This window comes from Halichoerus grypus, chromosome 12 (assembly GCF_964656455.1).
Source record: "Halichoerus grypus chromosome 12, mHalGry1.hap1.1, whole genome shotgun sequence".
Lineage (NCBI taxonomy): Eukaryota > Metazoa > Chordata > Mammalia > Carnivora > Phocidae > Halichoerus > Halichoerus grypus.
In genome coordinates, this window is record NC_135723.1 from 78242479 (window position 1) to 78270006 (window position 27528).

At 36.6% G+C, this 27528-nt stretch overlaps 1 protein-coding gene across 4 annotated transcripts in view; it reads left to right on the forward strand.

Moving 5' to 3' along the window:
• The window catches only part of PTPRZ1 (protein tyrosine phosphatase receptor type Z1), a 166167-nt gene that overhangs the window by 30535 nt on the left and 108104 nt on the right, over nt 1-27528 (forward strand). For all 4 annotated transcript variants that reach the window (XM_036122344.2, XM_036122345.2, XM_036122348.2 and 1 more), the window contains exon 2: nt 25010-25075. In XM_036122344.2, the coding sequence (XP_035978237.1) occupies nt 25010-25075 (66 nt within the window). The remainder of the gene's footprint in view (nt 1-25009; nt 25076-27528) is intronic.

A 27528-nucleotide genomic window follows, 5' to 3' on the forward strand; every position in this document is an offset into this window, starting at 1 on the left:
TCATTTATTCATCCATTTTTTCAACTGATATTTAGAGAACATCTACTATGTATTATATTTTTCTTCCTTTTTTTAAAATTTATTTATTTAAGTAATCTCTACACCCAACATGAGGCTCGAACTCATGACCCCAAAATCAAGAGTCACATGCTCTTTGGACTGAACTAGCCAGGCACCCCTATATTTCTTCATCTACTCGTTTTGTGCTCTCATTATGTTCTTAGATGACCATAAGTAATATAATAATTGTTTTGAGCTTTAATAATTTTTTATCCATTTTAACATGATAAATAATTTAACTCTTTGTTCCAATGAAGCAGGAAATGTATTTTAATTCTTTACTAATAAAATTTTAATGGCATAATAATCAGAAGATACTCAGATAATTTTGTTCCTGTAAGTTTGGAAGGATAGCTTCCAGAGTTTCTAGAATTTGAAGGAATAATTTTATAATTTCTAGAATTTATGGTTTGGTGTCTAAAAATAATGAGAACTTGACTCTGGATAGGAAACATAACTTTCATGTCAGAGCTATTTTAATAAATGCAAGCACAATTTGTTCAACTACTTAGAAAAATAACTAGATTATATAATCTGTAATACTTCAGTTTTTAATGTACCTGAGAACTACGGGTTGGTACTTAGCTTGACTTTGATAGATTGAAAATAATTTCATTTTTTGCTGCCTATTAAAGTTATTCAGTGCATTTAAGGTTTTTTGAAGTGAACTATACTTATATAGATTTATCTAGCTTTAAAACACTTGCTCTTTTACTAATTTGAGCCTTAGTATATATTTTCATGTTAATTTAACCAAAGACACTATAGATAATTTAATTCTGCAATAAGATGCTGAGAAAGACATTTCCTCTTGCCATAGAATTGCTGATATTTATCGTTAGGTGGAAACAAAGGTGCTTGAGTTCCATGTTCTATAGAAAACCAACAGCTGGAGGCAGCCCTTCCCCTGGGCATACAAAGAAAACAGATCCTACTGAGGTCAATTATCACCCTGCATCCTTCCCATTGCTTTCTAGCCTTTGTGAGGACAGTCCCAGACCAGAGAGAGACAGGGCGATTCATGGTACAATGCTTACTGTAAAGGTTGCTTCTCCTTACTTCCCCACTTCAGGCTACAACAAAACCATGTAAATATGGGACCAGATCATTCAGAAAGACCTGAGATTTCTGCAAGAAACTGACAATCTCAAAACTTTTATCCTATATTTTTTTCTTGGAAGCTTTTGGACTATGTGCTTCAGTACTCCATCAAAAACAAGGGAATAAATCAATAAGGGCAATTCATGAAATTCAGGAAACCAGGGTTGTAACCACTGAAACAGCAATCAGAAGGAAGGAAAACTTGAGGATACCAGCTAGGCAGCTCTCTCTGGTGCCAGCAATTGGAACAGAGGGAATTCAAGGGAAAAAAAACCCGGAAATACTGTATTACCTACTTCATTGACCACATCAGACAATATTGAAATCTATAGGTGTTTTGGAGATCTGGAAAGATTTTACAGATTTGGGGAAAATTAGCAACTGGTACTGAGAAAATGAATGAAAACTTTTGGAAAGGCATTAACTAACTGCAAGGAAAAGAAACAGTTGATTAAAAAGTGTAATCATAGTGCACTACTTTCTTTGGCAGTCATCAATATTTACATAATGTTGAATATTTCTAAAAGATGATCTCCATAGTGCCAGTTTGGAGAGGAGAGAGGGGGCTATTTCAGTTGGAGGATAAACACATCATCAGAATAAAAAGGTAATACTCATCAAAATAAAAAAGCAATATATAATATTTAAAATTCATAAGACAAGAAATCACAGTTAAACTATGACTTAATTAAAATTATGAAGTTAAATTATAGAAGAGATAGCTATAATGATGAAGGATAGTTGGAAGAAAGGAGGCAGGGACAAGGGCCCCCTTCCCCTGCCCTAAGAGGAAACCACCCTTAAAAGGATTTTACACCACCCTGGAAGGAGCCCAAGTGATAGGTAGATGACAAAAACCTGATAGGATGACAGGTTCATGGAGGATTAATCAGATTAAAACAGCCCGCCAACAAGCCCATAAAAACCCCTAGACTTAGAAACTCCCGTGGCAACCCTCTCGGGTCCCCTCCTTCTTCAAGAGCTTTGTACTATCACGCAATGAACTTTGTACTACCACTCAATAAATTTAACTTTGCTGCCCACCACTCTTCATCTGGTCTACCTCTTCATTCTTCCAAGCGGCCTGACCAAGAACTCCGGGCACTAAAAGGAAAAGAAATCCTGTAATAGTAAGAGTTGAAAATTGTGGCCTCAGGGAAACCAAATGAGAGTAGAGTGAGGTAAGGCAGGGCTGTTTCTCATTCTTAGTACTTGAAGTTTTAAACTGCATTTATGCATTCTTTGATAAAATCAGATTTTTTTTAAAAGATAAAAAATTACTCTGGTAACACCTGGAAGTTTGTAGAGTAGGCGAGTATAAGCCATTTTCGTCTTTCCATCCTCATCTCTCTTTTTTTTTTTTTTTTTAAGATTTATTTATATATTTTAGGGAGAGAGAGAGAGAGAGCAGAGGGGAGGAGGAAAGGCAGGGGGAGAGGAAGAGTCCCAAGCGGACTCTGAGCTCAGTGAGGAGCCCAACATGGGGCTCAATCTCACAACCCTGAGATCACGACCTGAGGTGAAACCAAGAGTTGGACACTTACCCGACTGTGCCACCCAGCCACCCCTCCATCCTCATTTCTGACTATTCTTCCCTGCCCTCTCTCTGCCTCAGCCATGCTGGCCTCCTTACTGGTCCTCAAATCCCCCTGGCATGATCCTGTCTTAGGGGCTTTGCACCAGTGCCAGGACTGCCCTCCCCTTGGGTGTCTGCAAGCACACTCACTCATCTCCTTCAAGTCTTTGAATGGCATGTTCTCAGCAAGACCTCCCTTGAGCATCCAGTATAAAATTGTATCTGCTCAGTCATCTGCCTTATTCTGCTCTAATACTTTTCTCCAGGGCACTTACCACCTTCTTACATACTATATGACTGACTTTCCTTATTTACTTTCTGCCTCCCCTTACTAAAGGAGAGCTCTGCAAAGACAGGATATTGGTTGGTTGGTTGGTTGGTTGGTTGGTTGGTTTTCCACCAGTGTATCCCAGATACCTAGGGCGTGGTGCTTGGCACACAACAGGCAATCAGTATATATTGGGTAAGTGAGTCAATTAACTAAATGAAAGGATTAAAGGAAGGCAGGACAGAAAGAATGGAGGGATGGGCAAAACAAAGGACACTAGTTAGGAGGCAGTTGCATTATTTCATAGGCAATGTTGGCAGTTTGAGTCTGGGTGAGGCAAGATAAGTGGAGAGAAGTAATTTGAGATAGGTTTTGAACACAGAATTGACAAAATAGATGGAAAATATGCAGTATGTCTAAAACCAACATTTCAGCAAGTTTGTGAGCAGAAAATACCTGAAAATTAAAAATACCAGGATTCTAATATATGTTATTAGAAGTGAACAGCATTCATAACCATGCAAAAATGAAATTTAAAAATAATTAAGTTTATGGGGCACCTGGGTGGCTCAGTCGGTTAGGCGTCTGCCTTTGGCTCAGGTCATGATCTCAAGGTCCTGGGATTGAGTCCCGCATTGGGCTCTCCACTCAGTGGGAAGTCTGTTTCTCCCTCTCAGTCTCCCTCTGTGCTCTCTTTCTCTCTCTTAAATAAGCAAATAAAATCTTAAAAAAAAAAAAAGGAATAAGTTTCGCTTAAACCATGGAAGTTCTGGATTTGGAATGAAAAGAATGGTACAACAACTTAGCTGACAACAACAAAAAACTTTTGTCAAAAGTTTTCCAATATGTTTCTTAATCCATTTAGCTTGGATGTATTTTACAAAGATGACGATTTTTCTGCTTTAGGATGTAAAAGTTCAAATTTAAGGTTAATGAAAGGTTGGACTTATTAATAGTCTTTTTTATTAAAAGAGTCAGTTCTAATTGATGACAATTTAGGGAAATAAATTGTTATCTATAATCATCTATAACATTTGCTTAGAAAAGAAAGCCTATATATTTCTTGATAATTATATACACAGTTATGACCTGCACTGATTTATTAAACTGTGGGATAATTAGAAAAAGATTCTGTTTTCATTTTGACTATGTAAATGAAAACATTGATTATGGATTAATGTGATTATATTATAATCAGCCAGTTTAATAAAATAAACTCCTTTGGTTTTTTTTGTTCCAAGGATAGTGATAACTAGTATATATACATTGTGGTTTTCTTTCATATTAATAATAAATGTTTTTATATTGAAAACGTATATAGTTAGTACTGATGCCTAAATTCTCATGCACACCCTGAGCAGATGTGTACAGCAACCCTCCCACTATCTCTGATTCTTAAATTCTTCCTTTTCTGGTCCATTCATAGTCTCTCCCTTTTCTGGAACCTCCCTTTTCTGGAACCTGGGGAGCAGGGAGTGGTAGGAAAGTGGCAAATTTTTCAAACTTTTCTTACACTGCCAGGGGCTGCTAAGAAGTTTCAAAATGAAAAGAAAAAGTTACAGAGGAAGCAATCCGATTCTCAAATATTTTGCACATAAACACAATTGTTTTCACAACCAATTGATTGTAGCTCTCCTTCACGACTGTACCTTTCAGGACATAAGATCTGTCGTCTCATATATCATACATCTTATAAGAAAAATCATCTTCCCTCCCTCTCTCTCTCTCTATGTATATATATGTATATATATCCTTATAATTATATACACACATACATGAAATACTTTTCATTTTAAGGAGCTATTCAATATTTCAATAAGCTATTCAATATTTTAGGCACCTCAACAACTAGAAGGTCGGTCACTAAGATTATCTCGATGACAAATCCACACAGGAAGAATTTAATGGTAAAAGCCATTAAAGTTCTATTAAAGACTTCGTAATAAAAAGTAGAGCTATTTTGAAATGGGAAATGTCTGTTTCCATGTTATATTTGAAATAGAAAACTATAATGAAACATTTTCCAGTAGTGTGAACACAAAGATTCTTTTATCCATAAGGGATTAGTTTATAGTGAAAGATTTCAGTAAATGGACAGAAGTATTAGATAAATAAAATATAAAAAAAAAAAAAAACCTGGTCAATTCTGGAGTGAGTTTGAAGTAAATTTTATATATATATATTTAAATTTTATATATTTATTTTTAAGAGCAATCATTTTATATGAAAATAAAGACAAGGCAAAATTTGCGTATCGTTACCAATATTGTATCCACTGTTTTTTGAGAACAGTCAAGTATGGGAAACAGAAAATAAGAGATATTTATAAAGTTGGTAATGTGTTTAGCACTGCTTTGTATCAGTCTATATACAGGGATTTTTTTTTTTTTTAATTTGTGTTAAATATGTATTGAGCACTTAGCCTGTGCCTGGTACGGAGAGGATCCAGGGATTCACTGGTTTCTGCTCTTCAAGTGAACGCCAGACCGAAGAACTAGAGCCAAGTATACATCCACTGAAGGAGGGAGACAACTGCCATTACATAAGTATATGGACGAGCAGATGCTTAGTACATTTGGTACAGAGGAGCCGAGGGAAGGGAAGTTTTCAGGGTACCAGATCTGAGTGTGTTTTCAGAGCCCAAGGAAACAATCCAGTAAAAAGGGAGAAACTGAAGCTCAAGAAATTTTGTAGGAGGTAGAAGGATGGGAAAGTGTGGGGACACCTTCCTTTATGGGAAAGAGGTCTACGAGTGAAGATAAAAGATAATTACAAGGTGAAGAGAAGGGAACTTGCAAAAATTCCTATGCAATGGCTTCTATTTTCTTGGTGCTAACAGAATGCTGGGTCAGCACCAAATAGTAAAGGGAGAGATTTAGCACAGTCCCTGGAAAATATCGATGACCAGAGAGGGGTAAATGATTATGGATAGCAGGGAATATTCCTCTGAGATTGTAAATCTTAAATTTGTAGTTTAGTCATGCAATGAAAATTTATTGAATACTACTGTGCGCTTAGGTTGGGTACTGAGCATACAATAGAACAAGATAGACGCATTTCAAATTCTCAAGGAGTTCCCAGCCTAGCACAATAAACAAATATCAAAAAAATTATTACACAAATTATTATTCAGTGATAATTGTGAGAAAGACTGTGTAGGATTCATAAAAGAACTTCTTCACAGAAGTGGTATTAAGATGCTCCATGAAGGATGAGGAGGATTGGGTGTGGGAAAGGAGACAGAGAAGGGAGAGAGTAGAGATAGGCAGGAGAGAAATGGCTGAGCAAAGGCCCTGAGGTAAGTTGTTTGAAGGTATTGGTGCAGTGCTTCCCACCTGTTACGCCTTGGTGCCTGGAGCAGATGACAGGTGTGCCTGATTTTCAGCTGTTCAGTTCTAATGCGTTACTTCTGTGCACTGCAAAATTATCATTTTCTGGGGCACCTGGGTGGCTCAGTCGTTAAGCGTCTGCCTTCGGCTCAGGTCATGATCCCAGGGTCCTGGGGATAGGGCCCCGCATCGGGCTCCCCTCTCCCACTCCCCCTGCTTGTGTTCCCTCTCTCTCTGTGTCTCTCTCTGTCAAATAAATAAAATAAATCTTTAAAAAAAAAAGTATCATTTTCTAACTGTGTCATGATATGAAAAAGTTTGAGAAGCTCTGCATTAGGGGCACTGACCCCAAAAAGTGTTCATCTGAATCACCAGCAAGGTGCCTGGAATAAATGAGATAGCTGACACTTACTTTGACACTTTTCATGTTTACTATCATTTAATTCATTTATTTGGCAAATATGTATTTGATAAAATGATGCTACATTTACCCTGTGCTAATTTGGTAAATATTCTAAGTCTACACCCAGATGGCATGTAAAATGAAAGTTTATTTTGGGATTACTTACAAAGAGAATAAGAATTCTCCTACCTTAGACAATAGGTATGGGGACAATTTTTCTCTCATTTCCTTTTTATTGAGTACTGTCAGTACAATAGGATAAGATTGCGTGGAATTTCAAATTATTAATATTTAACCAAAAGAATTCTCAATTTATTTGCACAGACTCAGTACATTCAGGAAATTATTCATAAAGTTCAGACAAAAATAATCCAACTCTGTTGCTTGAAAAAATTGGAACTGTTGCCTGAATTATCCAGCTACACAGACTATATTTATTTTTAAAATTGCGTATTTGTCTTCTTTACCTCTCTCTACAGTGCCTATTTTTAAAAAGTGAAAACCTGGCATTGCTTTTCTTAGCTGCAGGTTGTTATGCCTCTGTGAAATCATTTGTGTTTACCACAGTCTTAAATCATTGGTTTGCGGTTGGTTGATATTACCTGAATTTTTAAAGCATTACTTTTTTTATTTGTTTGGAAACATTTTGAGCATACGTTAGATTTCTGGTAGTGATTTTGTATTGTCACTTACAAAGGTGCATATTGTTTAAGGTCCTAAGTAAGTACGCTTAATGCATAGAAAAGATCCACTGCTCTTTCTTCTCATACCCAAATGTAAACTTCTGGAGACCCACAAAGTATGAAAGGCAGGGGAGTGTGTGTCCATGGCAATTTGTTAGCTGTGTGCAGGAAGTTACAGAGGCATTAAGCCATGAAAAGGATCAATTGTTTTTGTGAAAAATCCTCGAGACATGCCTTGAATTCAAAGAATCAAGTTCATTAAAATCATAGATCATCTATTAATCTTTTTTTTTTTTCTTTTTGCTGAAATGTCCTTGCTGGTCAGTGGCATTTTATAGACCAAAATAAACAATAATGATTAAAATCAGAACATGATAGGATTGTTGAAGTCCATGGAATAAAATCTTCAGTGCCTTTCCTTCTTGAAGAGTTGTTGCAGGATACTTGCGGTACATCCCCAGACTATAGGACTGACCCCTATGTGAGGTTTATAACTTTCATTCATTTATTTACTCGTATGCCAGGCACCATTCTGGTTTCACACATAAAAAAAATCCCAAGGTTTTCTTGTTATATCTTAAAGCACTGCTAGGTCTCCCATAAATAATTCGGTGGATTGGGCATTAACAGCAATATTATAGGGGCACCTGGGTGGCTCAATCAGTTAAGTGTCTGCCTTCGGCTCAGGTCCTGATCCTGGAGCCCCGCATCCGGCTCCCTGCTCAGCGGGGAGCCTGCTCCTTCCTCTTTCTCTGCCCCTCCCCGCCACTTGTACTCTCTCTCTCACTCTCTCTCAAATAAATAAAATCTTAAACAAACAAAAAAAAAAGAGCAACATTATACAAGGGACTGATGAAATTACCTTGGTTCCTGTTCGATGTGCCAGGGAGCTGGGGGTGATTTCTCACCCTTCGGGGAGAGATGGATAAGCAAGGCCCACCAGGGCATCACAATACACTGCACATGGTCTCCTGCTGACTGACAGAGGTTCTGTGGGAGACGGGAAAGCTGTGTCAGGGTGACGGTATTACCATCAGTTTTCCTGTGTGGACCACCCCCGCAAGTCACCAGGCACTCCCTGATCAGGAGGGAACAGTGCTTTAACTGTAATAACGAGGGGTATTCAAGTGGAAAGCGAGTGCACAGTCTCAAGGAGTGTGGCTGGGATGTCCTTGGAAAATGCCAGACTTCTTGGCTTGCTGATGCGCCTTGCTCCGATACCAGAGAGGCTTCTGGAAATGCCATCCTCAAAGGAAATATGCCTTTCATTTAAATATTATGTGAAGCAAACATTTTAGTTAGTTGGAGGTACATAGATACCACTTAAAACTGAAGGAGTTAACTGTTTCTGAGCTGGTTGGTTTTTTGAGGTTAAAAAACGGTAGTTTAAAATAATTATTATTTCCATAATTACAATTTTCTTGTCAGTGAACTTGAATGATGTGTTAAAGAACATCAGGTATTATGCTGCTAGTTTGTGGCCTCTTTGAAAAGGCTCTGTTTTATTTAAACTGTGCATCTCTAGTGCATGTAGTTTAATATAAAGCCACTAACTTAAATTAATTGTACGTGACATTCCATTTGGCGTCATTCTGATGGAATGGGGCATTCTACAGAACTGAATTTTTTAAGTAACTAATGTATATCCTCCAAAGCACAAAATATTTATTTAAAAATCTCCCCAGTTTATTTTTTTATTTTTTTATTTTTTATAAAGATTTTTATTTATTTATTTAACAGAGATAGAGAGCACAAGTAGGCAGAGCGACAGACAGAGGGAGAGGGAGAAGCAGGCTCTCCACCGAGCAAGGAGCCCGATGCGGGGCTCAATCCCAGGACCCTGGGATCATGACCCGAGCTGAAGGCAGCCGCTTAACCGACTGAGCCACTCAGGCGCCCCAAAAATCTCCCCAGTTTATGATAAAAGTCTTTCTAAAATATAAATGGGTTTTTCCACTTTGTTAAAAATATCTGTAATGTAATGTAACTTTTTAAATGACATCTCTAAGGGTATTCTCAGCTGTAATAATTCCTTAAGACACTATTGAAGAATGAATGTCATTTTTCATGTCATGGAAGAGTCCATTACTATTCTTCAGGTTGTCTTTTTGATTTGTAATGGTTGTTTAGTCAACTTCTTCAACCGTCTGCTGTCAATTTTTGATGCTGTTTGAATTTCTTGCCTTCACATTAGACAGGTTCCTATATTAGATCTTTTACTGTGGGATACTCTGTGTGGCTCTTACTTTCTTCTGGATTATATATATATATATAGAGAGAGAGAGAGAGAGAGAGAGAATGTCAAAATCTAAGCCTCAGGTATTGCAAATGTGATATAAGAAGAAATCAATGTACTCATTTGCTCTGATGCTATTTCTATAACTATTCATCTTTTGAAATGAATTGATTTCAGTTTACTTAAATTAAAATTGTATATTATTGATTGTTTCTCATTGGGATCTTTTCAATTAGATTGAGTATGTTATAGAGTAAAACTGACTATATTAACATAGGGGAAAATGTGTACTTCTACTTGTGTTGAAATTCAGTGAACATATTCCTGAAAGAGTCTTTGTGTAAAATGACTCTCCACTCCCTATTTGTTGGCAAATTAAGCTTGTTGTTTTGCACAGAGAATAATGAATCAGTGAAATTGCTGAAACGGGGAGGGGGTGGGGGAAGCAATAGCAGAATGAACTCTAAGTGAAATGCAAATGTATAATAAATAAATAAATAAAATTAATGATATGTATAATTACATATCTAACATATTAATTAATTATAAATTAATATATATTAACATAATATATATGTGCTTTATCTCAAGCATATGTTGATATAATTATTATGCCTATTCTGTAGGTATAGGAATTGAGACTTAGAAACATTGGCTTGCCCACAGAGATAGTAAGCAATACAAGAGCCATTTTAAACAATGTAATCGGTTACTATCTCACAGGGGACGTAAAAGGAAAGATAGAGAACACTCCAGCCTTAGCAATACATTAAATAACCTTCGTTCATTTTAGAAAATAATTTGTAAATGAGTTTAGCTTACTTCCCAAATGAAAGCATTGTTGCTTATGTCAGTATACTATCTTATCCTTTATAAACACATTCAAATGAATTAATTCATTTGGTTCTAAACTACCTCACCAGTAGAGGAGGACCTTATTTTGCATATAGAGGATCTGAGAGGGCAAATGACCCTTCCAAAGGTCCACAGCTGGGAGGTTTTAAAGCCAGGGTTTACATTCCGAGCTCTTCCGGCCCGATCTCTCATCCTGATCTCTTTTCACTGTGATACACAGCCTTTCAGAATATTACAGATGAAACCAGCTTTTTGTTTTGAGAGAAGGCACGCTTGACTTGAGAAGCTGAGGCATTACTGGAGGCAAGTAGCTATCAACTAGATAACACGAATATAAAATCTTTAATGAAATGTTAAGACTACATGTTAAAGACCTGAGATCACTCAACATTCAGCTCTTGCCTTTTCTTTCTGTAATCCATATTCAGTCAGTATGACCATTTAAAGAATAAACATGGGAGAAGAGAAAAGTATTGTTCTTAAGCAAAATTCACCATGTTTATACTTTATCTTTTTGAGGGGGGAGGGGCCAAGGGAGAAGGAGAGAGAATCTCAAGCAGACTCTACGCCGGGTGTGGAGCCAGACACGGGACGCAATCTCACAACCTGAGATCATGATCTGAGCTGAAATCCAGAGTTGGACGCTTAACTGACTGAGCCACCCAGGTGCCCCCCATGTTTATACTTTAAACTTGGAGTGGCATGTGGAGCATTTCTTTATAATCATAGATCTGTTCAGTTACTCTGTTCTTTTTTATTGCAAAAATCAAAAGACATCAATAAAATTACATTCCCTTGAACAAACAATGGGTATTATGAGATTTTATTTTCAAGGTTAAATCAGGATGTCTTTGGCTAGACAAATGAGATGATCAATTAAATGTTTTCCACCAAAAAATATTTGTCATTAGTGAAATTAATGGCAAAAGTCACAAAGGTGTGAAGCCACTTAGATGTTTAAATGTATATTAAAGAAAACATAAGTTTTATTCCAATATCTCAAGCCTTCATGATATTTATATAAGCCTAAGGCCTAAATCTCTTCAGTAAAAAACACCTTTTCTTTTCCCTTGAGGGGCAGAGGTGCTACCCTTGATCTGTTGTAGGATGTTCTTTTTCATTTAACCACCAGGATGATCACATTAGACACTGCAGGAGTATGTTAATTACCTTGAGGTGTCCCAGTGGCCCAGTAACTTCAGGGCAAAATGCCAGCAGAGGCCTGGTTGCAGTCCAGGTTGAAAACATTGCATTAACTTGTTCAGTCTCTTGACATCTTCACAAACAGAAAGGTAGACCTGGAGAGAAAACATATTTGTTCCAACTGAGTTAACTATTCCAAAATAAATAACTTCCAACCTCTGGCCGACCATTTGTGATTGTGTATAAAAAGTAACTAATGAGATGCATTCTCCAAGGCTATTAATTATGTACTAACAGGAATGCTTTTTAGATACTGTTCCTCTGAGTGCAATGAACCTGGGTCATCTAGGCAACTTAATGAGCATCTTTGAGCATCTGCCACTGCAGAGAACTTTCAGGCAAAAGTTGGGAAAAGCTTCTGCAACAGTGGCTGAGTAAGACTCAGAACTGCCATTGGTCAGGATAGGTCACCAGTGCAAGACTTGAAGATAGGTGTGTTGTGACTGATGGTTGAACTGACTTCTCTTTTCTTAGACTTTGGTGGTTCACAGAATGAGCATCGTGGAGACACCAGTTTCCAAGGGGTATGCACATATCTGCATGAGAAAGATAAGAGAATACATAGGGGATGCTTTACAAAGAGTAGAGGCATGGGGGGAGGGGAGCAGGGTGAGGGGCATAAAAGTATCAAGCAGGGGAAAGTGAAGCCAAAAAAATGATTCTGCTAGCCAGATAGAACATCCCTACATTATGCCAGTTAATTCAGCCAATAGGATTTCAGCAGTTTCCACTCACTTCTAATAAATTTTATAACACAACAAGTAAGAAGATGCATAACAATTATCACTTGATAGTCGAGTGACAGTGAAACATCTATACCAAAAAAGCAATGGATGTAATTATTTTTATACAGTTATGAACAAAATCAGTGACTAATATAGGTAAGTGCTTGATAATTGAAAGTCAGCAAATTAAGGATGTCATCAAAGCATTTAATTCCTTAAAATCGCTAGTGGGGAAGGTGGTTCTAAAATGAACTTGGGCGTCTGGGTGGCTCAGTCGGTTAAGCATCTGCTTTCACCTCTAGACATGATCCCAGGCTCCTGGGATTGAGTCCTAGGTCAGGCTCCCTCAGCGGGGAGTCTGTTTTTCCCTCTGCCCCTCCTCCCACTCATGCGTGAGCGTGCTCTCTCTCTCTCACAAAAAATTTTTTAAAAATCTAAAAAGTCCTTTAAAAAATAATAATAAAATGAAGAACTTCTTTAAAATGTAAACAATATGAACTTCTAAATAAATAATGATCTTAAACTGCCTTCAGTCTTCTGAAATAAGGAAAAAGAAATATTCTGAAAACTTTGCTTTTAAAAATGTATTCATTTTGGAATGTAGCTAGGAAATTAGATAATGGTAGTCTCTTTTAGTTTAATTAAAATTAAATATTATGTTTTTCATGGTTCACATTGTTCTTGTAGGACTCAATTCAATATAGGGATTTGTATTTTCCATCTGCATTGAGGATCTGTACTTACTTTTAAGACTAAAGAATACTTTAGTCTAAGAACCAGACAACAACAGTAAACAAATGAATAATTTTGTAACTGAACTAGCATATGCTATGCATACGCTAATAAATAACACATTGTTTTTTTTTTAATTTTGCTTCACTATTGAAAGAAAAAATGAAATACTTGAAAAGTAAATTCAGGAAATGATATGAGGTGATATAAGCACATATTTTTACCAAGAGTTCAAATGGTTTAACATGTGCCCTATCTTTTGTTACAGTATCTTTGTTAGTAAACAGAAGATACCTATTACCATTTTATAGTTGTAGATAGACAATTATTTATCCAAGGTCTGGACTCAAAAGGAGAGTAAATTTCTGACCCTAAGAATTAGTGAAAAGAGGCACCAAATACTGATATTTGTTCATAGTTTAAATTAGATGGATCTACCATGCTTACCCTGATTTCTTTTCGAAAGCCTAAGTAGGCTTAATGAGCAATAACGTGGTTTAGTAAGCTTATTAAATATATAGGCAAACTGAAAATATCTTAAATCATGAAAAATCCATTAAAAATATCAGTCTGCTTATTCAAATGAATATGTTTCTTATGAATAAAAGTTTTCTTTTTCTAGACCAGTAAAAGAAAATCTAAAAAAAAAAAAATGACAAAAATGAATTTTCAGTCAATACCCTGGAAAGAAGTCAAGAAAATTTTTTGGCTTTGCCGTGACATGACTAAATAATGAAACAATTTTAACATAGGATCCACACCTATTTCAGAATAGGCTGCCAACCCATAAAGTTGCCAGATTTTCCTGCTTGATGGATAGATACTTATGTTGGGCTTAAGTTTATCTAAGCAAAAAAAATACTGTTTTAGAAGTAAGGCACAAATGAAAATAAAGCTGTTTCAAGGTTTACCCCAAAATAGATGATCCAGTAAGTCTGATAATCACGGCCAATAGGATGATCTGTGAGTTTGCTGCATTGTCTGTTTTTTGTTAGTTTGTTTGTTTTAAAGATTATTTATTTATTTATTTGACAGAGAGACAGCGAGAGCAGGAACACAAGCAGGAGGAGTGGGAGAGGGAGAAGCAGGCTTCCCACCGAGCAGGGAGCCCAATGTGGGGCTCGATCCCAGGACCCCAAGATCATGACCTGTGCCAAAGGCAGACGCTTAACAACTGAGCCACCCAGGCGCCCCTGCCTTGTCTGTTTTGCTATGGCTCCTGTGTTTAATGTTCTTAGGAGCTGAAATGCTCAGCCATATGTAGACTTGGCTATGATTTCCTAAACTTAAGTTAAAAATGTTGTTAATACTAGCTACTGCATGTAGTCTCTTCTGAATAAGGAGAAGCTTTTATTGTAAAATCCAAAATAAAAAATGGAGGCGTGCCTGGGTGGCTCAGTCGGTTAAGCATCTCACTCTTGATTTTGTCTCAGGTCATGATCTTGGGTCCTGAGATCGAGCCCTACCCTGGGCTCTGGGCTGGGCGGGGAGGCCTTTTGGGAGTCTCTCTCTCTCCCTCTCTCTCTCTCTCTCTACCACTCCCTCTGCCCCACCCTCATGCACACGTGCTCTATCTAAATAAATAAGAAATGGAAAATGGGTTTCAAGTTTTTCTTTACCCCATGTTCAAAACATGTTTATATATTTGTCTCTAATCTATTTGGGTGTGGAATCAGAGCTATTCCTTTAGAAATGCATATACACTTTAAATTTTTAAAATTTTTAACTAATACAAATTGGTAAGATACATGGAAAGCGTAAGAACATACAAAAAAGTAAAAACCACTCCCAATGGCACTACACATAGAGATTTGCATTTCTGAACATATAATATATTTAAAATTGTATCATAACTGTTGATAGTGTTTTATATCATGTGAATTTCTCCACATCTATAGTATTTTGAGACATAATTTTAATGAATTCACATTATTTCATATTATGAACAGTACATAATTTATTTAAACTTCCCCTACTTTTTGTGCATGAACATATTTTCCAATTGTTGACTATTACTTAAACTATTGTAAACATCTTGGTTTATGACACCTGTTCTCATCTCTGTTAATATTTGACAGTATATTCCTTGAAATGCAATTACTGTTTCAAAGGGTCTGAAGCATTTAAAGACTCTTGATAACTCTTGCTACAGCTTACTTTTCAGAAAGTTCATACTAGTTCACACTTCCACCTGTAGGTAAAGGAATGTCTCAAGATATTTTGGTTATTATTGAATATTAAAAAAAAAAACAAAACTAATAAACCTTTGCCAATTTGATAGCTAGAAAAGATGCTATCAGTGTCATTTTAATTTGTTTCTTTGATACCCACTAAAGTCTAACAGTTCTTTATAAGTTTATTAGTTAATATGTCTGCATTTTTAAGGCTTGTCTCCTCATGTATTTGCCTTTATTGATTTGTAAGAATTCTGTGTTTGTACTATATCATTATATTTATTTGATGCATTTTAGCAGTTACCAATAATTTAACATTTGTAATTCGCAATTCACTAAACATTTTTCTGTACAAGTTTTGAATGTTAGGTAATCAAAGCTATGAATATATCCTTTTTTTTTTTTTAAGATTTTATTTATTTATTTAACAGAGAGAGACACAGCGAGAGAGGAAACACAAGCGGGGGGAGTGGGAGAGGGAGAAGCAGGCTTCCCACTGAGCCGGAAGCCTGATGTGGGTATCAATCCCAGGACCCTGGGATCATGAGCTGAACCAAAGGCAGATGTTTAAGGACTGAGCCACCCAGGCGCCCCAAAGCTATGAATATTTCTTTATGATTTCCTTTGTTTGTGTAAAGAAAGGCCTTCCCCATCTAACAATAAATGAAGCATTCACTTATATTTTTTCCAATAGTTTTTGTGCTTCCTTTGTATTAGTCATTTTAATCCACTTGGACTTTATTTTGATGTATGTATGAAGTGTGATTTAACTTTTTTTCCCAAATAACCAGTGTCCCCAGTGTTGGTTGAACTTTATACTTTCCTTATCTGTGATGTTTCAAACCTTATCATGGATTAAACTGGTATCTATACTAAGTCCAATTTTAGTGCTATATGCTTTGTTCCATTGATCTGCCTGTTAGTTTGTCTTTAGTAACTGGTTAACCAAGCCCTCATTATTTCACTCTTTTTCTAAACTTTCTTATGTAGTATTATTTTACATTTAGATTTGTATATAAACTTTAGAATAATTTTGCCAATTAATAATATCTCATTGAGATCTGACCATTATATTCATTATATGGAAAGAACTGATATTTTCCCCATATTTAGTGATCCATTTAAGGATAGGGGTGGGTCTCTTTATGTATTCACATTTTCTTGTATATTAATAATAGTTCATATTTTTGCTTATTGATGCACTTTATTGGTGTTTTATGCTTTTCATCGGAATGTTAATGGAATCCCATTATATCCTATAGTTGGTCATTTTAGTGTGCCAGTAGTCCAAAACCTCCCAAGCAATCCCAATCATAGAGCTACAGAACAGACATCCTTGTTGCGCTCCTGATTTCAGGGAAAGTGCAAGGACATAAGACTTTACAACAGAAACGTTAGTTAGATCGGTAAATAATAGCACACTATTATTGTATGGATAATAATATAACAGTATAATAACATAATAATACATAACAAATATAATGGCGCGTTATTTTTGTAATTTGATGAATTCCATGTTTTCTACCCACTTTCATCTTTTTCTTATACAGATTTGGTTCTCTTCCCACTCTTAATATTACTTTTAGCTCTTCTTCCAATAGTTGTTTTTACACATGTTGTTATTTCTATCTCTGTGGCCATTATTACTATTTTGTCAACATTTGGGTTTTCTCTTATGGTGGAATAAATTCACTATCATGCTATAGCAATGAGTTCGTGCCATTTTAGTGTTTTCTTAGTGTTGTAAAAGAAGGTTGACAGGGGGAGATTGTGGTGCTTAATCTCCTACAGACTTTATTTTCTACATAAAGCTCACACTAGCTTAATGGGAGCTTTCCTTCCTCATACCGTTTAAGCCTAAGGAATAAATTTTCTAAAGTTAAATCAACTTTTTATTTTAATATCCAAAAGCAGAGAATTCTTTAAATGAACTGTTATGAAGCTGTGTGAAACCATATTTATTAACTTGAGAAGATATCAACGATTTATCATTATGTTGAAAATGTGGGTCACCAAATAGTGTAATTTAATGTATGTAAAGTGTAAATTTTCTATCCATGCATATTGAACATCTAGAAAAACATACACATGTAAAAAATGGTAAAGAATGGTTATCTTTAGGAGACAGGATTATAGATGGTTTTTTAAACTATTTTTGCTTGTTTTTCTAATTTATCTGAAAGAGGCATGTATTCATTGCTCATGTGATAAAGATCAAAATTATTAAAATGTTTTCAACAGAAAACACCTCAATTTAGAAATATAGACAAATCACATCAGGTCAAATACAGATATATATCTAAGTATAAGAGAAAACACTAGCTGCTTTTCCAAGATAAGCCTGTGAAAATTTTGATCTTCCATTGAACAGTTTTGAATAGGTTTGGTAGACATCTTGTCAACTTACAAATCCTCACTGTGAAAGCATACACCATCCTCAGTGTTAAGGGACAATAAAAACCTAATTGCTCGCCTCCAAGCTCTTCCTTAGTCCTATGAGAAATAATTGGATGCCTGAGTATTAAAACAAGCATATGGAAAAAATGGCTCCTTTTGCTTTCTTACATCATCCATATGCTCAATATTTCCATCTGTTTTGATAATTTTTCTTTCGACTTTGTTTTTGTTCATACAGTGCCTCAACTATCTACTTTTTTCATCTCTTTAACCTTATCCTTAAATAAAGAGGTTGCTTGGACTCTAGAAACTCATCTCTTTCCAGAATTCCCTGTCTTTAACAATATGATTTCGTGTGCCATCATCTTTGGCAATAAGTTACAATTAAAGTTTTGAGACTGTAAAAAGTACTTTTATTTTTAATCCTTTGCGGGGGGTAGAAAACCAATAAAACTCTTCTTCTAACACTAGAAAGCGGCGGAAATTAGAAAACAACTTGGGGGAAATTATATGCATCTGTTTCTAAAAGCAGTATGTTTTAGGCCGTTCGGTTGTACCTGAAGTGATTAACAGTAAATAAGCTTGAACTGTGACTGTATCCTAAACGAGCCTATTCTCTGAATTGCCATAATCAACTAAATTATGTTTCACAAGTGTTTTTGCATATATACCAGAGAAAAGTTTATATTCCAGTTAGGTAAAGACAGGCTCTATTAAAACACAGTTTGAGGGGCGCCTGGGTGGCTCAGTCGTTAGGCATCTGCCTTCGGCTCAGGTCATGATCCCGGGGTCCTGGGATCGAGCCCCGCATCGGGTTCCCTGCTCAGCGGGAAGCCTGCTTCTCCCTCTCCCACTCCCCTGCTTGTGTTCCCTCTCTCACTGTCTCTCCCTCTGTCAATTAAATGAATAAAAATCTTTAAACACACACACACACACACACACACAGTTTGACAGCAAGCTAATTCTTAACATTCAATGACAGGAAAATCCATAGAAGAAAGATCTGCTATGTATGATAGTATATGCATGGGCAGATGTAATTGTACTTGGAAAGTTTGCCTCAGTTTGCCAAACAAGGTTTTGGGTGAGACCACTTGGATCCTAAACTTAGCTCTCCTATCAAACCCAAGGAGACATTTGCAACATAGTATCTACAGAAATAAAGAACCTCCCGTGGCCAGGTAATGTGCTCACAGGTGTTCTTCAATCAAAAGCTGATTCTCTTCTTAAAGGAACGCCTATTTCTGATTTTATCTTTTGTTCTCTGAGAGAGGTCTCTTATGGCTTTATTTTCAATAAGAGACAGTTATGACTGCCATACTGTCAGCCTCTTTCATCCCTGCCACCTCAGTCTTGGGCATGTCTGGTGCCGAACGATTTAGTGGGTGATCACTGCTCTGATGGACTAGTCTAGGACTAGTCTAGTCTAGAGGACTAGACTCTAGGGCTTTCCAAGCCCTTCTCCCAAGTGGTCAGCAACCACTTACCTTTCTTCACCCACCCACCCCCACCTCTTTCACTTCAATTACGTACCTTTATTTATTTATTTAATACTCTTCCTTAACATTTTGAAAATATACTTAAATATGAAATAGACGCATGACTTTTTGGTCAATTCAGCAGACTATCTCCTTTCCTTTTTCAAAAGAAATCTAGGTAAGAGGCGACAGGAGGATGAGGACAGAAAGTGTGAAAATTGATGTCACCCTTGTATCTTGGTGAGCTGTCACCAAGAAGTCCCTGGTGACCTATATGCAGCCCCTACACCAGAGCCCAAGTGGCCTCTCAAACCTTTGGTTCCACAATTTGCCACTTGTTGGTGCACATGCTTTTCCTCTACCTGGAACATTTCTGTCCTTCTCCCCAAGTCTCTCACCGCCAAAGTGTTATTCAAGGGCTTTAAAAATTCATCTCTAATTCTGTTCCTTCTCCTCTGCCTTTCCAGATTTCTATCATCAGCTAACATCCTTTTCTCCTCCTCTGTAGTTCTTTGGTGAAATATGCAAGTATCATTTACGCCAGGAAAGTCCACCTTGAGAAATCTAGTTTTAAGTCCTCATCTTCAAATATTATCTGTGATTATTTCCTACCAGAAGTTTCTTTTTCAGAGGACCAGTCTATTTCTTCTCGCTGTCATGTTTGGCCACTTTATAGCAGTAAAATGTGTGTGTGTGTATGTGTGTGTGTGTGTGTGTGTGTGTGTGTGTGTGTTGTCAGAGTACTGTTGCTGGATTATAGTGTAGGATGCAGGTGAAATTATTAATCAACATGAAGCAGAGACTTTAGGGAAAAATCAGATATTTTTATAATTCAAACTTTTTTTATTTTTTTATTTTTGTTAAATTTTAGGGAGGCTCCAGGTCCAACAAGGGACTTTAACACACAACCTTGAGATCAAGAGTCACGTGCTTCACTGGCTGAGCCAGCTAGCAGCCCCTATAACTCAAAATATTTATAATGATATTTTTAGTAGGAAGTGAGCATCCAGATTTGTTGTTGTTTTAAAAAGAACTTGAGTAAAAAGAGAAAAGAAAAGAAAAAGCTAGGTTAATCTATTATCTTCTATGTGGTAGACTTTGATTTCCATCATCTGAATGTAAGGAAAAATAAAGGACACACACACACACACACACACACACACACACATACATATTTGCATATCTGTAGGTGCTTAAGGTAGGTATAAGATGGAATATGTTGAAACAGGAACATTTAAGGGTGCCTGAGGTTTCTCCTAATTTTGGTAGCAGGTCAAAAGGCCATTTCATGAAGAATATTTTTTCAGGACAAATTTTAGAGTAGCCTTAAAAAATTTAATAATGTATATTTTCCTGTACATTGCACGTACAATTCATTCCTGAAACTTCTTCCTTAGCTTTTTCACTACAAAACACTCATGCCAAAACAGACCTGGCAAATACTTTTAAATTGAAAGAAACAAAACATAAAAGTGAAAGAAACTTAAATTCACAGAAGCCACAAAAAACATTCTATATTTCATTATTTTAATTGATTTAAAAACGTGTAAGCACTTTGATAGATTCATTTTATATAGGATTTACTGGTTTTCAAAGTATATAATACAACAAAAAAAAGTGAACCTAGCTTCTTTTTTCTTGTTCATTGAAGCTATCACATCTCATCTATCAGACCTCTAAGTAGAATTTTAAAAGTGGGGTACTCTCTCACGCCCAAGGACTATGTAATTAGCATATGAATGTGTAACGGATTGTTTGAAGTAACAATTAAGGGAACAATACATAAAGGAATTGAAGAGAGCTACCAACACCTGGGAATCCTGTATTGAATAAAGCTTTCTTAATGTAAGTAATTAAAAACCGAGGACAAATGCTCATTGTGTAGTGATAAAGCCCTACAAGGAAAGCTAAAATCTGCTGATATTTTGCTGTCATCTTTTAGACTGAATCATTAAAAGAAGAGCTTCCTTTTTATTTATTTCAATGGATTACTTGTTAAATGTGGGTTTTGATCTTCTGAAATCTTCAAAATGCATTTATATGACAAAATGTCTTACTTTTAAAAAATATTTATATTTAAAACATATAATAAATGACAATACATATTTTCCTTCTGACCAGTGCAAAATTTCAGAGGAAAATTTCAACTGACAGCCAGGTCAAAAAACGTATAATCAATTCTTTATAATTTATTTGTTCAAATAATTTCTTCTGGTTAAATTCTAGGCCACCGTATTGTTTTGTTTTACCTTGTTTTTCTTGAAAGCATACATGTTATAAGGGGTCCTCAGGCAAAGCTCCTTAAGAGAGTAACCAGTAGGTCAAGGTTGTTAGGGGTCCTTGATATTGGGGAAGGCAGGAGCCATGCCTTATTGCTTCCATTTTGCCACTTACTACCATACAAACCATTTACATTTTGACTGCATAAATTACCTTATTTCTAGGAATTATATATATATATATTTCTAAAGATTTTATTTATTCATTTGAGACACAGAGATACAGAGAGAGAGAGCATGAGCAGGGAGAGAGGCAGAGGGAGAAGGAGAAGCAGGCTCCCCGCTGAGCCAGGAGCCCGATGTGGGGCTCCATCCCAGTACCCTGGGATCATGACCTGAGCCGAAGGCAGTCTTTTAACCATCTGAGCCACCCAGGCGCCCCATAGGAATTATATTTTTGTAGACTGTTAAAGTCTCACTCAAATGACCTTTGAGGCCCTTTCTAATATCTAATTGTATATATTTCTTGATCATGAAGAAACACTTGCTCCCAGAATTTAACCTTAAATGATTACCATTTTATGTGACAACTGTATTTGAAAAATAAATTATGAACCTACTATTATTTTTTAAGTAGAAAAACAAATATAGGCTTGAATATTAATAGTGTTATTCATAATAGCCAAAAAGAAGAAACAACCCAAGTATCCATCAGTTGTTGAATGGACAAATAAAATGTGGTATATCCATTGTCAAAACAAAAAACTCACTGGAAAAAGTTAAACAAGCAAGGGAGACTATTCAGGGTTGTTGCAATGAGGAGAGAAGCCAGAACCAAGTCAGAACTCAACTTTGATGAAGTAGAGGGGTAAGCTTTTTTAAGGGCTGATGTTGAGCCCCAATGGAACAGTAATGCATGACATTAGCAGGAGGTCATAGGCCATTTGTTTGCTAATTGGCTTTATCCAAAGGAAAGATAAACTCGTATCTTCATGACAGGAAGTAGTTTTTGCAACTTGGAGCAAGGCACACCACCAAAATTAAACTCCTACCTTTTCACAGAAACTGGGAGATAAGGGTCCTATTTCCCTTCAAAGATATGGTTCCCATGTCCTTGAGTAGTGCATTCCTGGCTGTAAAACTGGCATGTGGCTATTAAAAAAAGATTTATATCTCAAAGGGGCAGAGAAGGAATTTACAATTACAAGTTTTCTAAACCAAATGCTCTGAGAAAGGAGGGGACCAGAGGGCCTAGAGTCAGGAAGAAGCCTGTCCAAAGTTTAATCAAGCTGAAAGAAACCTTAAGACCATCTTGGTCACCATACAATGAAGTACTATTAGGCAATCCAAAAGGATGAAGTACTGATATATGCTACAACATGGATGAACCTTGAAAACATTAATTGTGCTAAATTTAAGAAGCCAGTCACAAAAGGCTATATTGTGTGATCCTGTTTATATGAAATGTCTAGAATATCCAAATCTGTAGAAACAAAGTAGATAGTGGTTGTCTAGACTGGTGGGACATGGGGAGGGGATTGGGGGTGACTTGAGGTAGCCAAAGGTTGTGGAATTTCTTATGGAGATGATGAAGATGTTCTAAAATTGTGGTGATGGGGCGCTTGGGTGGCTCAGTTGTTAAGCGTCTGCCTTCAGCTTGGGTCATGATCCCAGGGTCCTGGGATCGAGCTCCACATCGGGCTCCCTGCTCAGCGGAGAGCCTGCTTCTCCCTCTCCCTCTGCCTGCCACTCCCCCTGCTTGTACTCTGTCTCTCTCTCTCTGTCAAATAAATAAATAAAATCTTTAAAAAAATAAAATAAAATTGTGGTGATGATTGCATAAGTCTGTGAACATACTGAAAACCATTAAATTGTATACACTAATGGGCAAGTTGTATGATGTGTAAATTATATTTCAGTAAAGCTGTTATAAAAATAAAAATGTGCTGTGATGTGCTATACGGACAATAGAATATTTACCTATATTTATGAACAATCAAAGTTTTACAACAAAAAGAAAATCCTTATTTCTTGAAATTAAGTTTTGGTTTTGAATGATCAGTTTCAGAATATGTATTTCTGATAGCAGATCTGCTTTTTAGCTTTTATGGAATAGTTTAGCAGTTATTTATTATCATGCTGTGCTAATTAGAGAGTATATAACACGGATGAAAGGAAAATAATTTCTGCAGTGTCCTTAGATATTTGCATTCCTGACATTGAGAATTGTCAATAAAGAGAAAACAACTGTGTAGCAAGAATAAGAAGGAATAGTTATTTTCCCAAATGATGAGAAAGATCATACCTATATTTAAGTATAGGTATGGTATGATCTAGTTTAAAATCCTTGTATTCAAATGAAACCTATATTGACAGAAACTCCATTTATGAATAAGTAGTGTCCCACATATTTATTTGTAAACTAGCTATTCTGCAACCTTTCCTACAGAATGTTTTGTCAACAGTGATCAGGGTGTTTTTTTTTTTTTAAGATTTTATTTATTTGAGAGAGAGAGAATGAGAGACAGAGAGCATGAGAGGGAGGAGGGTCAAAGGGAGAAGCAGACTCCCCGCCGAGCAGGGAGCCCGATGTGGGACTCGATCCCGGGACTCCAGGATCATGACCTGAGCCGAAGGCAGTCGCTTAACCGACTGAGCCACCCAGGCGCCCAACAGTGATCAGGTTTTAAGCCTAGCTCACAAAGATTTATTTTGCCCACAGCGTAGCTGAAATGGAAATGGAGTGCTAATGTCAGTACAGCCTGGGATTAACAGACAATGGCACAGAAAGAAGGATGAATGATCACATCCCAATTTCTTGAGTGCAGGTGTGGCTCCTGGCAAAATTTTGAATCATGCAGAGTGAGACTTTGGCTTCCATCCATTTTCCTTTCTATCTTGCCCCATGTTCTAGAATCCCTCTCTTGGGGTCATGAGGCATCCACTTTATGATGTCTAACCTCCCCACTATATTACCTCACTTGGGCATCTAGGTTCCTCTAAGAGACAAAGTCACCTACATAGTTTAACATAGCCTTTCTCCCACCTGACATTTACACACTTAAATTCTCATTTCCTTAAGGTGGCTAATTTCACTTTTTGGCAAAAGGAAACAAATTTTGAAAACATCTGGGTATCCTAGATGCATTGATGGATCAAACTTTGTTTATAAACTTAAAAGTATCTCTAATCAACAGGATCTCAGATACTTGACTTAGGGAATGTTGTTAAGAAAAATTTAAATAAGACAAATTATTCTTTCTGACCCATTTCTCTTTGGGATGAACCCCTCTAGGCTGCTCCTGCTTTACCCAGAATATTTGCTTTGTCCCTACCTGAACTTCAGCATTTTTTAAATGTGCCCCCTAAAATTTATACTAACTACGAGAACAGGAATGACAGAGACTATAATGATGGTGTTTGGCATTGAGAGGAGTCATCGGGAAGGTGACATGGGAAGGAGTAATTGAGAACCATCTGTGGTATGAATGATTTGGGCATCTGATAAATTTTTAATTTGGACACATATATTTTTCTACACATTGATCAATTGATTTTTCTTGGTTGTAGATTGGGCTTATGGATACTACAGACAACAAAGAAAACTCGTTGAAGAGATTGGCTGGTCCTATACAGGTAAACATTTCATCATGTATTGAGAGTCAACAGAAAATTTTATTGTTTTTGTATCTATTTTTATATGTAAAAGAAAACTTGGTAATTCAACACATCATTTTTACTTAGCTTCATGGATATTCAGTTAGATTAATTTAAAAAAATATATTATAGGCAAAATGATTTCTAGTAGACCTTCCATTAGCAAATTTGATAGTGTAGAGCATACTGGTATCAGACACAGCTGGATTTGAATCCCAAGTCAACACTGGCTATACCTCCCTGGGAAATATACATAACCTACCTGAGGCTCAATTTTTTCATCTGTGAAATGGAGGATTGTTTAGAGCATTCCACGAGATCAGTGAAGTGTGGACACAGTGCCTTCTTATAAATACAAAGCTCTCAATAAATGTTCCTTGCCAATCCTGTTATGATCACAGTAGTGATTGTGTTCATTCATTTAACAAATATTGATGAGATTCTTGCTCTCAGCAGGTCTTCCTTCTAAATTATTTTGCTGAATTAATTGGAATCAGGGCCCAAAATGATTTTTGTATGATTGCCAGACTTGGTTTAGAGCATCATGAATCTCTGAAGTTGGTCTAAAATGGCTACAATCAGGAGTTATGATCAGAAATGCTAGAGGAGAGGAGAAGCTTTAGGCCTGATGAGAAGAGCCTGAGGCAAATCTACATGGCCATGACAGGCCTGGTGACCGTCTGAAACAGAGTTGGGTGTTCATTAGAAATAAGATGGGGCTGGTAAGATGTGTGACCGGCTTCCAAGAGCTTTAACACAAGCCTAGCCAACTTGGACTTTATTTTACAGATGAAGGGTAGCAGCACAATGGATTTAGTAGATAGGCATGCATTTCTTTTCTTTCTTTTTTTATTCTTGCTTTAAAAATAGTAATATTGGGGCACCTGGGTGGCTCAGTTGGTTCAGTGTCCAACTCTTGATTTCTGCTCAGGTCTTGATCTCAGGGTTGTGAGTTCAAGCCCCATGCTGGGCAAGGAGCCTACTTAAAAAAAAAAAAAAAAAATAGTAGTAAATATTCACTGTGGAAAATTTAGAAAGTACATTCAAGCACAAAAAAAAGAATAAAAATCACTATTCACTCCATGGGTATTCACTTAAAGAAAAAAGATATATTCCTTTCAGGCCAGTTTTTATTATATTATGTTTGTATATTTTATACATATAAAACCATATAACTGTATAAATTGCAGGATAAGTTAGTTTTAAGATTCCTTTTTTAAAATTTTATTTATTTATTTTAAAGGTTTTATTTATTTATTTGAGAGAGAGAGAGAGCCTGAGCAGCGGGGGAGGGGTAGAGGGAGAGCGAGCAGCAGACTCCCCGTTGAGCAGGGAGCCCGATGTAGGGCTCAATCCCAAGACCCCAGGGTCATGACCTAAGCCGAAGGCAGACACTTAACTGACTGAGCCACCCAGCACCCTAGTTTTAAGATTCTTATTTAAGTAATTTTATGAATGGCCCAAGTAGTTGGTTTTGACCACATCTTAGTCCGAATTTTGTTCGTAACAGCTTATCTTGTTGAGCTCTGTGTTTCTGTTCCTTCCAGTATTGTCATCACTTAAATTTGTCAGATTAGCTGCAATCTCAGAAGGAAGGACTTGCCCTTGAATGTTTGTACATATAGAATATTATTAATAACAATTACTAAGAAAATCATAACCTCTGTCTGTAAGAGAGCCCATGGCTTTATCATCAGCCATTTAAAAATATACAGCAAATAGCCAGCGTTATTGAAATGGAATCATTACGGCTAAGGTTGTTTGTGAAGGGCTATACAATTATGTGAAGAAACCATGCAGATCCTTGCTGGCTATCGGAGGGGTGGAGAAACAGAGGCTGGAGGGGAAGGAGAAGGTATTACTCGTTCAGTTGTGTTTGGGTTTTTTTTTTAAGATTTTATTTATTTGACATAGAGACAGTGAGAGAGGGAACACAAGCAGGGGGAGTGGGAGCGAGAGAAGTAGGCTTTCGCCAAGCAGGGAGCCCGATGCGGGGCTCGATCCCAGGACCCTGGGATCATGACCTGAGCCAAAGGCAGACGCTTAACGACTGTGCCACCCAGGCGCCCCACAGCTGTGTTTTTTATCATAGGTTAAAAACAACTTTTCTGTTTGGGACGTATGCTGTAATTATGCTGGGAAATGACAGGGTTGGTAAATACAGTTGACAATCCCATTTTTAAAGTTATTATAGGAAGGTGAGCAAGGTTTGTTTGTCACGCTGCTATAAAAGCATGAATTATAAACCTGGGAATGTCAGCACTAAAATCGAGTTCTTTCCATAGTAACTGCATTTAATTTAAGGATTTCAGAAAATGAATTTCCTTCTTCCTATTAACCTTAAATTTTCTATGACAATGCCTAAAAAAAGACAGTTCAGTGGGAAAAAAAAAATGAGTCATTTGGTTTTTCTTTTTCTTTTTTCTTTTTTT